Source organism: Phaenicophaeus curvirostris, chromosome 1, assembly GCF_032191515.1.
Source record: "Phaenicophaeus curvirostris isolate KB17595 chromosome 1, BPBGC_Pcur_1.0, whole genome shotgun sequence".
Lineage (NCBI taxonomy): Eukaryota > Metazoa > Chordata > Aves > Cuculiformes > Cuculidae > Phaenicophaeus > Phaenicophaeus curvirostris.
Window position 1 is genome coordinate 37,681,234 of NC_091392.1, and position 11,666 is coordinate 37,692,899.

Below are 11,666 nucleotides of genomic sequence, written 5' to 3' on the forward strand. Positions count from 1 at the left end.
TTCATTGGACAGACATGCCCCACCTCTATCTCAGTAGTGTGCTATAGCTTACATTGGCTGTTGCAAGTGGTGTTGCTCGGTGCATGAATGGTTTAATTTTTCTACATCTCTCTTACAGGATGCTGTTGTCAGTAAGTGGAGAAAAGTTATCAGATCCTTCTCTACTTATCTTTTTACTAAGCCAAAGCCTTTCAGGAGCTCAGGGTTTCAATTAGAAGTGATGCTTGGTGTTCTTTGGTCTTGAAAATGTGTAGCTGAAATTTGTCAAACACCTTTTGCAAAAACCTGGATATTGAGTCTATTGGGTTTCACCAGATCCTGTCTGTCAGTAGACTGAAGCAACTTCATATAGCGCTCATGATACAGAAAGCCAGCAGCATCATAAGATGCTTGTATAGTGCTTTGAAACTGTATTTACAGCTCTGTGCCAGGGAAGATGTCTCATTGTTATAGGATGCTGAATAAACTGTATAATGCCTAAGTGGGATCTTAGGGAAGACTCTGAAATGTAATTGTTTCCTACTAGATTGTTTGCAACTTTTAGACATCATTGGAGAGTCTCAAAATTCCAATGACCTGTGTAAGATCACACATGAGGTATATATAATTGTTATTAAGAAACTTCTGAAATACTTCAGCACAGCAGGTGAACATAAATGTGTATCTAAAAAGATGTCTTTTATGTCTCTTTTGCATTTAATTCCTAAATTAACTGAAAATATATTTTTTTAAACAGAATATTATTGCTGAACATGAAATCCGTAACATTTCCTGTGCTGCACAAGACCCTGAAGACCTCTCTACATTTGCGTACATCACTAAAGACTTGAAGACAAATCACCACTACTGCCATGTATTCACTGCATTTGATGTGGTCAGTTTACATAAGATACTCATTTAATAGTTCTTTTTTATAGTAATAGGTTTTTAGTTCCGTTAAAACGTTTTCAGGGTGTAGGGTGATTAATGGAAGGTATTATTCATTTACCACATGAAAAGACTAACCTACTGTGGAACAGTAAAAGAACGTTTCTGCAGAAGAGCAGAGATTTTCTTTGATAGTGTCTCATTTCCCTGTAAATTTAGCAAGTTTTCATACAAGTCTTGGCATGTAATTCTTTTAACCTAAGCTATAGCTTTCCAAGAAGTCTGTAACAAACAGGTTTGGCCATCCAATCATAGCACACACCAAATACACGAATCAGAACTGGATCAATATGCATTATATACAGTGCTCAATGCTGCTAAAAGGTAGGTTCAGGAACTAGCATGAACTAAGTTTGCAGGGTGTCCTGCATTTCACACTGTGTCATGCTGTCTGTGTGGTCAGGGAGGATGGGTTTGGTGACATCCAGCCTTTGGGCTACTACCCTCGTGTGTCCATCCAAACCCAGCCAGCAAGGGGTGAGTGAGTTGCCCTTGTGGGGGTGCTTTGAGCCCAGACACATCCCATCTTCATGAAGCAGATGTGTGCTGCTTTTGGGACTAGGCGTCAAATGTTACCACTGTATTTCTTGAGATTCCTTACCCTACTATTATATGACTTTTAGTTTTTTATTGTTAAGCTGGATCAGTCCCAAAAAATCCCTCCAAATAGCGTTTAGACATTTTGACATTCTACTGAATAAACAGAAAAGCTGAAGCTTCTGCAAATGTGTAGAGAAGGTAGGAAAATTTTTGTGTTTATTTTAGCTAGAGAACCAAAACACTTACAGATCTGACAGAGACCACACAGGTAGCTACTTACGTATATCAGGAGATCCTAGAAATATTTGGCTACCACAGTGAATCTGAAAGATTTGAACATCTGTGATAACAGAGATCTGTTCAGATCTCTCATTTCTGTGTTTCTGTGTAAGAGGTTGCCCCTGTAACTATCAACACTTATTATTAGGTGGTCCCTCTTTTCTCTGCTGTCCTCTGTCATATCAGGAGGAGTTTTAGCTTAACAAATAATGCGAATACAGTTTGGAGAAATTTTATTTTAGCAGCACCTTTACCTTTTAAAAAAGATTGCCTTTATTTTGAAAATAGCTAGTTAATGCTTTAATTCTTATTTTCTCTTTCCAATCTTCTTGCCTAAAAATATCAAAAATGTTATTTCAGCAAAAGTCCTTACAACTCCTGTTGTTTTGATGGAAAAAGATTAAGTTCTTTCCATATTGGTGCACAGACTACTAGTGTTTCCAGCTGTCATGAACACATATCAGTCGTGCTGTTTTCAGCTCAGTTTAGTGAAATAAGTAATTTTTCACTAAATTTTTAAGACTAAGAAGGCTTATTGTCCAAAACTTTCAGGAGTGCTTTGAGTTAAGCACAAGAGAAACGTAAGATGCTACTAAAACTTTAATCATTTAAGAAAAATATTTTCATAGAATCATAGAATGGTTTGGGTTGGAAGGGACCTTAAAGATCATCTAGTTCCAGCCGCCTTGCAATGGGCAGGGACACCTCCCACCAGCCCAAGCTGCCCAAGGCCCCATCCAACCTGGCCTTGAACACCTCCAGGGATGGGGCAGCCACAGCTTCCCCTGGGCAACCTTTTCCAGTGCCTCATCACCCTCATGGTGAAGGAATTCTTCCTTATGCCTGGTTTAAATATGATGTAGTTTAATGCATATGACTTCTTGAAACATACTTACACAGTTAAGTTAAATCAAAAAACAGATGTCTGAATTGAGGCATTTTATTTGGGACTAGGGAAATAGCACTGCAGAGAAATAGTAGTTAGGAGAGTTTAAATAACAAGATGTACAGGAAGGTAGGTTAGAAGGAATTTTAGTGTTTTGGTTCAGTGCTTTCTTTTTTAAATTCACTCCTGACATTTTAGCGTCCACAGGGAGTAGGAAAAAACCTTCAAAATTGTGTTAAAAATAGATACACCATGGTCAAAAAGATACTACATTATATAGATTTTAGTGGTAAGTGAATCAACTGAAATCAGACTGCTTGAGTGAGGTTATTATTTCTCCTCATCCATTTAATTACTTCTTAATGGTTTCAAAGTACTGCAGTTTCATGTATAGGTTTAATAATCAAGCGCAAATATAGAGCCAGGTATAGCAGATGAAATTAATTTTCTCCTTGCTTGGCAAGGGAAGAATAGCAATCCAGGAATAATTACAACATTTTGCTCACTTCCTGTACTTTAGGAGGAGCATTTAATACACCAAGCAGTTTAAATGGCTATTTTAAGCAATATAGAAACTTTAATGTCTGTCTGTCTTAACTTAGTTTTCTCCTGCAACATAATACTCAGTGGGGTGTTACCTACTCAAATATTCTCTTTTTGTGCTGTTTTAGTTCTCAGGATGCAGCATTTTTGGTGCAAATACAAGTTTCATTAAAAATAGCTAGATATACAGAAGACAAGCATACCATCAATTAAATTTTCTGTTTCAAGTTTAACACTTACTGTTAGCCTGATCTTTCAGTTTGCTGATAGAAACAATCCTTCCTGTTTGTTAATGGATAGAAGTCCAATCATGTTAAGAAAAATAAGGTTTTAAATGGTACAAATCCACAGTAAGTTATAAAAAAAATGCATCTTAAATAATATATATTATGGTAATGAAATATATGCAATGGTATGAAAAAGATTTAACTCTCTTAGGTCCTTCATTTCTTCTAAGAATGTGGGCCAGAACATTTTTTTTGCAGACAGAAAAGCATTTTAGTGTAGTGACATGTCAACTATCAGCATTACTGAGACTGACTATTTAGGAATGGTGTGTCTAACTTGTCTACTCAGAGTTAAAACTGTAAAAACATCAGACTTGATCAAAGAATTAATATAAGGGGACAAGGTTTGGGGGAAGAGGAGGATTTATTGCTCAGTGTTTGAAATCCACTTCACTCTCATTCACTTATAAAGCAGCCCTAAGCTACCAGTGAAGGATTCCCTCTGGAGAAGCAGTGTTATAATAGTTCCTATACCAAATTGTGGTTCACATATGGAAAACATCCCAAGTAATTTCCATCAGATATTCCTTCATTGCCCAATGCAGGTATGAACAGTAGACAACCAGCATAAATTGGAACAATTTCTGCTCTTGCTCACGCCAAGGATTAGACTGATGCTTTGCAGAAGACAAAGGCATTTTTCTTGATTTCCGAACTTTTTTGTCCATCATTGCACAGACTTAAGCTGGATAAGAACTGGAAACTGCTAGTATGCAGAGGAGAAAAAGCATGCATTCAGGTCTCAAGGTTCTGTTCATTGCCTTCTTCCAGGGAATTAGAGGACTTATTTTCTCTGTTCATATGATCATCCAGGAGCAATCAATGTGGCATCCTAGTATCTCCAGAACAGAAAACCTCTTTCTTTGCAGTACCCAGAGACTGCATGCCTTGAAAGTTTCCCTCTCTGGGGCATAGTAGGTGGAATATAAAACCATTTCAGTGGTTCCTGGCAAACTTCTAGAGATGGAGCGCACCTAGGTACAAGGAGCTTTCAGCTCATGAGCAAATGAATCTTTCCTCTATCATCTATATCAATGGCTTTTGCAGCAGTGTGAAAGGCCCACTTTGAAGGCCTGTTTCCATCCTGCCATATATAAGATATCTCTCTGTGCCATATTAAAGGAGAGGGATGGATTCAGAAGAGTTTGCCACTCACGTTTGCTTTAAATCCAGAGTGAGAAAAGATCAAGGATTTAGGTTGCAGGAGTGCCTGATCATGAAAACCTCGTGCAGCCCAGGAGTCCACCGCGGTTTCAAACAAATGCCAGTCGTGTTGGTCTCATCACACCATCTTTGGTGAGCTGAGCTTTCTTCCCCTTAAATGCTCAAGGGAGACACGTTGGAAGGCGCAGACAAATCTAGATCTATGCAAAAGTAAAAGATTTGTGGTCATATATATACACCTAACAATGTAAATGTACGTGTATGTCAGCTCTGTATCTCTCGTAACTCCTGTTACTAGTAAGCAAATAACCTTCTCTTCTTATCAGGTTTTATAATAGAAATACTTAATATTTGGCCTTGAAGAGTCTAGTATGATAAGCAGTAGGCAACTGATTTCATGTCAGGGGATGGATATTTTGAACTGAGTTGGGATTTTTCAGGTTTTTCAAGTAAAGTTTCCATGTATTTTCTTCTGTTCAGTTTTGCCAACTGCAATTTTAAGTTTGGTACCTTGAACGCAGGGTATTAACATTCCTACTCATCCGATGCAATGGGATGCACTAATAGTCTGCAAGACTCGAAAAGAAGCTTCTTCAGAAAATTCAGTGTTTAAAAAAGGCCAGATTTACATTGATCTTAAGTAAGGAAAAAAAAAAACATCATCTAAAAGTGAAAATCCATAAAATCCTCATTATATAAAAAAATGCTTTTTGCAAAAGGCAAAATGTTAGCTTTTCCAAGCATCCCTTGCAAGTGACATTTTAAGTTTTTATAGCTCAAAAGACAGAAATCTTACTCTCATGCTTAAAATGTACCTGAAGCTTCAACATAGCTTTATAGAAGCCTGCAAATACAATGAAGAAACATTGCCTGCTGCAACTTACACAGTAAAAAAGGTCAGTTAAAATGTGAGAAAACAATTAGCCATTGTAATAGGTTGGCTGAATTAAAGCAGCTGGAGAATCCTGACTCAGACTTGTTTTCGGGCGTTGAATTATAACATTACATGGCAAACAAGGCAATTGACCTCAGTTTTTCATCTCCCAGAAATAGTTGCTTAAAGGCATTCGCTTACTCACTTTCCTTCTCTGCTGTGCCAAGCAAGGAATGGGATTGTAGCAGCTTCGGAAGCACTGTGATCCTAAAAGTTTTGCTTCACTTCCAAGGAGCTTGATGGGGTTCTGTAAGGGTCAATGTCTTCTACCTTGGGGTTTACAGCTTTTGTTCTAAACCTCTTTTGAGGAGGCAGACCTCTTTCCTTCGTTTTGTGCCACACGTAAAAATTGCAAATAGTCTTCTCGCTCCATCAGAAGAATTTCCACATCAGCTCTTGTTGTTTGGTTTTCCATCACCATCCCCAAGGGAATCCTGCTCTTACCTCTGATACTGCCCGTGCAAGGATCCCTGCTAACTCTCATCCTCATATTCCTCTCCCAAGACTACAGGTGACAAATTCCTCAAACCAAACTTATTTACTTCTGTTTTTTCTCAAATATGATTTTGCAGATACAGTTTACAAGGTACAGTTTTAAAGCCCTCCTTGCCTCTTTCTGCAGACTTCTCTACAGCAGTATGCAATTTATGAAATTTATGTACAAATTACGTGAGAGTTTACATTCAAATCTTGAACAAAACGGAGAATGTTTGGTATTATTTGCTATATTTCAAATATTTATTAACCATAGAAAGAGTTACATGTTTCCAGTGTCTTTCAGGCTCCAGGCAAGCCTATTTTTTCATTTTACAGACTACAAAAGAAAACAATTCATAGTGACTTCTGATAAGAGGCAGGACCCAGATCAGTTTTAGGTATCTGTGTGGCAAACTGTCAGCTTGTCTCCACTCTTAGCTCAGAGCTTTTTAGGCCTGTCTCTCAGTGGCCTTTTTGTATGACACGCTAGATGGTGAATTTTCACAAATCCACAAGTATTGGCAGTACTTTTTCTCCAAGCCAGTACTACACCCCGTCCTGCTGATCTGTTCCTTAGCGCTAATAATATTCACTGTAGGCAATCCTGGGATGATACAGCACCCCAGCTGATTAAGTCACGACAGCTGAGTAAGATGTCTTTAGAATAATACGCTTGTCCTACTAATAGGTGTGCCTCTTTTCAAATAATATTATTCTACACATTTTAACAATTATATTCTGTGGCTCTTAATTCCGTAGGCAGTGCACTGCTACAAGGCAGGGCACTTTATAATGGCCTCTTTAGTTTTGCATTTATTACTCCACTGGCAAACTGCATCCTCAATGTTTATCGGTCCTGGCCAGTTTTCTTAAGTTAAAGGGGAGACAATTTGGAGACTGCTACTATCAAATCAGACAGACATTTTTATTTGGGAAGCTATAAACTTTGGCTAGCTGGCTGTTGTGACTGCAGTTGTTAGCAGCTGAGAGCACATCCCAGTGGAGGAGTATAATTGTTTTCTGTCTGACCTAACAAAGACCAGAGCTGGCACCTGTATAAGGAGCTTTTATAATGCGCTAAATATGCTGAATTTAGTTGTATACTGAGATAGTATAATGTGTGATAACAAGGGCATGGAATTTCTTCATGGCTACAGTGAAATTACAGTGTAGGGCACAAAATGAAATGCTTATCATTTTAAATGTGTTTTAACAATTGAAAGGCAGATAGTGTATTTCCAGGTGTCTTGCATTGCTTTTTAGCTTATTGCAAACTCAACAGTTAGACTTGACTAGCTAAAGAGATAATCTGGTTTGAAATTATATCAGAAGCGTGAAACTAGTTTCAAAGCAATGCAGGGCTGCTTTCAGCTATGGGCTACAGAGGTTCAGGAAGAATAGGGCAACTTCTGAACTACATCCAAGACTTGGGAATTGGTCTAAGGAGACTGTAGGGTGTCAGGAGGCAAGCCTGCAGGCTTGCATTTGTTCTGCAGGGGTTTGAAGTACTATTGGAAATTTATGAGCCTATAAATAAATATACCAAGACAAACCCACAATCCTGAAGAAAAATTAGCATAGAAATTCACTTGCAGTTTAGATTAAGGCCACATTTGAAACTCACAGCCGCTTTTTTGTTGATTTAAAACTGCACTGAAGAAATATTTTTATTGACCCCCCTCTGGTTCTTCATGCATTATAGATCTTTTCATAGGTTTTCTTCTGCATAGGCAATGAGATCTTAAAGCATTCTAGCTATACAACCAAAGTGGTCTTAGTCTTACAAACCTGGCTTCTTTAGTCATACACCCTAACCGCTTACGCTTACAAGAGAATTCTGACAAGCCAGTTTAAGCTCAAACATTTTTACTTCTAGAAAGCAAAACCATGAGAAGGTTGCCCCGGCACTTGAAACATTCATCTGAAGCAGAGCACTGACTTCCCTGCACTTTCAATATTTGCTTTTTGTCCTTTTGGAAGCATCACACCAGCTCTGCATCCTCTTCCTGTGCTGTTCCGTGAGAGCACAGAACAGAGAATTCCGAGGTGCACACCCGGAGAAGGCGTGTGTGGGGTTGCCAGCTCCGGAGGGGAGCAGGTCAGCAGAGGAGAGCCAAAATAGAGCATGGCTGAGTGTCAGATAGGTGCAAGGTATAAGAGTTCTTGAAAGGAACTGATATGGGCTGAGCTGAGGAGGTGGGGGGGTGAATGTACTTGTTCTAAAAAGAGATGACACATACTCCTGTTGTCGTGTTTGGTTAGACAATGTTTTCAAGGTTTTTACAAGTAATTACTTTTGGTAAAATAAATTACATTTAGATTGCTTTTAATCAATGAAAAATGAAATAACAGATGAAAATATTAGAGAGACTAAGGAAGTTGGTTAGCAGTGTGATTTTAATTATTTACATTGCAAATCAATTCTGTAGACTGTACTACCCCACTTCATGTATTCAACCCGACTCCAATTTTAACTGTTTTTGTTTTTTTTCCAGAATTTAGCTTACGAAATCATTCTTACACTAGGACAAGCATTTGAGGTGGCCTATCAGCTTGCACTACAAGCACGAAAAGGGGGCCATTCTTCAACCCTCCCAGAAAGCTTTGAAAATAAACCCTCCAAACCCATTCCCAAACCACGTGTTAGTATTCGGAAGTCAGTGGTAAGTAGAAGGTAGCCATGCATGTAAAATAAAATCTAAATTCAGCTACATAGCTGAGAGTTGATATGCTAGAAGCTGTATAAGCAAATACACCTGTTGAGTCAGAGGTTCTCCACGTCTCGGTTGTGTCCGTGCAGCATGGGCAGACGTTTCTAACAACAACTCATTTCAGATTCCTCCAGTTTAAGATGTTGCTTGGCTAGCATTGTGCATTGTCTTTTATGGTAGTTACAGAGCTTTGATTGATTCGGTCTAATTGCTATGTATTGTGCTTTTATAAGTGCTGAGGATCACAGACAATGCGTATCTCTACAAATCTGCAGTTCCACGGACTTCCCTAATCTCTTATCAAGAAATAAATTCCACACCAAATTTGTTTGATACGCAATCACTTCATGTGTATCCCAGTGAAATTACAAATCCAAATCAATTTACAATTATCTTGTCAGATCAAGCAACTTCTTGGAGTTTTTTGACCCTGTTCCAAAACTGGGATTAAACATATCTTTCAATATTTTCTTTGGAATCACAAACTCCTAAGAATCCAAGCTTGCTGGATCCTACATATTGATTGTCTTTTAAGTGCCATCCTGAACTGTATAGATGACCAAGAAATATTCTCTTATAGTAGAGCTTTTAAAAATTATGAAAACTATTTTAAATCAAGTGAAAATCCAGAGACGGATTTGGGAAGGAAAGAGGAAAAATGGCTGCACACTTTATTATATTCGCTGTCTGTAAAGTGAAAACCTTACTCTGTGATATTAATTATTGGATGATAGGAAGGGAAAAAAATTATGACTGTACTCTTTGTTATCCATTGCCACAGAATCTCCTCCATAAAATTTTAAGAAAGAACATTTCCTGATGTCATCATCTGCTTTAACCAAATGTGATGCTTTATAATTTGGGAGTAGACACAGCTCTGATCTGATCAGGAGAAAGAGGGCAACCATGGGTACATGAGAGTATAGACCACCACACAGTTGCTGTAGGATTTTGTTGCTAAAGGATTTGTTCTGTGTTCTATTCAATTAAAGAAAAATCTTCTGCTAGAAATGCGTGCCAAGATGGTAACCCATCCGTATGTTTGCATTTGTCTTAAAGCAGATAGATCCATCCGAACAAAAGACTCTTGCGAATCTACCATGGATTGTTGAACCTGGACAAGAAGCCAAAAGAGGCATTAATACCAAGTATGAAACTACAATTTTCTGATAAAAAAACTGTCCCCCCTGTTCCCTGTTGTGCCTTGCACGCCAAGCAGTCACAGCACAGCCTTTCCTTTATGGCAACGTTTCAATCCAGCAGAGAGGAAGACTGCACTGTATGAGTGGCCTTGTAACTAACAAAAAAGGCTGACAGTCATTTCTGGTGATGTTCTTCTTCCTGCAGCACTGACCGAAGAATGACACTATATGAAGACTTTTAAAATTACAGTCCACAAGAGGAGTGAGAAACCTTATTTTTCACACAGTTCTCCCTTGTGACTCTGCCACAGTGCTTTCTTTGATTTCTTATTTTAGAATTCTACTTTTTAAAAAAAAACAAAAGGTCTCTAAACTAACACTAATGCTGCCTACAAGTAGAATATTTGATTGGTTTTATATTTAAATCTTGGCAGTTTTTAATTGAAATAGAACCAGAATTAATAAATAGAGTATTTGTGAAACCACTGAATTCATTAATAATTACTGTGTTGAATAAAGAGCTCATTAAAGTGATAAGAAATTAGGCATCCTGATTTCTGTGTGCGCTGGTTTTATATGTAATCATTGGTGTCCTTTGATCCTCTACAGAAATAGCAACCTCTTGCATTGCAACAAAGGATCAGAGTTTTATGAATGATTAGAAAAAGGTATTAATAATGCACAGAAAACCTTTATTACATATTTTTATGGAAGAGAAGTACTATAGGAAAACTTATGAATATATATGGAAGGAAGCCAGATTATGACAAATATTGTTTATTTTGAAGTTAAGTAAACCACTGCTATTGCAGCATTATGAAAATTATAAGAGTTGTAGCAACAGTGCACAGGATGTTCCATGTGATCCGTCTGAAATGAAAGTGGAATGGTCATTCGACTACGCCTACGTATAATTTATGCAGGTCATCATTGCTATAGCCATGAATTCTACTAGTATTTTTAACAAATAAACTCAGTGGTTCTAAAAAAAGACGAAACCGTCGATTTTGCTATCATGATTTCTGTCACAGAAAGCTTGTTTGGAAGAGTGTTGATAAAATTCTACTGCAAAACATTTTCTAAATAAAAATAGCAAGAAAAAGAAAAAAAATTCCAAAGTAATACAAATGTTTTCATGGAACACAATAGTTAAGCACTTGCTTAATATTTGATTAAATAAGATTTACTTACATTTTCTTTGAAGTGTTTTAATTTTTTTAATGTCTGTGGAGTATTTGTATAATACCATGATGTAAATTTATGTAGAACTGAAATTATAACGGTACAAATATCACTATAGGAGAAAAATGACATTTTAACGTATATTGTTCTATCCAGTCAAATTGTGAATCATTTTGAAGTTCATTATAGAGATATTGATAAATTGTGTGGTTGTCTTAATGTTTTTTTAATTATTATTTCATATCCAGCTGAGGTTTTCAGTTTAAATCATCGGTTGGTAAATTCCAAAAAAATGGATAATTGAACTTGGTTTAAACCTGATAATTGTATATGGTTTAGTCAAACCTAATCATAGCGCTGAGTGATGAGACACTTTTAATACCGTATTCAATTTACTTGAACAAAATAGTTCCTTGTACATATTTTGCCTATTCACTGTTGATATGTACGTAGTCAACTGACAGTAAAAAAAAAAATAACCCTAAAAATATGGTACCAAAAGGAAAATTGTATAGGAGAACGGTAAATAGTAGCCTCACTGCAACAAATACTTATGTAAATATGCTTGGGCTTCCAGTTATAAATTTTGTAATT

General features: G+C 37.2%; 1 protein-coding gene across 10 annotated transcripts in view; it reads left to right on the forward strand.

Annotated features, from left to right (window-relative positions):
* Window positions 1-11,430, forward strand: part of ANKS1B (ankyrin repeat and sterile alpha motif domain containing 1B) — a 427,837-nt gene extending 416,407 nt beyond the window's left edge. For 7 of the 10 annotated variants that reach the window (XM_069852975.1, XM_069852978.1, XM_069852977.1 and 4 more), the window contains 3 exons: window positions 737-874; window positions 8,533-8,700; window positions 9,808-11,430. In XM_069852975.1, the coding sequence (XP_069709076.1) occupies window positions 737-874; window positions 8,533-8,700; window positions 9,808-9,918 (417 nt within the window). In that variant the 3' untranslated portion in view covers window positions 9,919-11,430. The remainder of the gene's footprint in view (window positions 1-736; window positions 875-8,532; window positions 8,701-9,807) is intronic. The other 3 variants (XM_069852979.1, XM_069853008.1, XM_069853016.1) reach the window with 1 other exon arrangement.
* The last annotated feature ends 236 nt before the right edge of the window (window positions 11,431-11,666 follow it).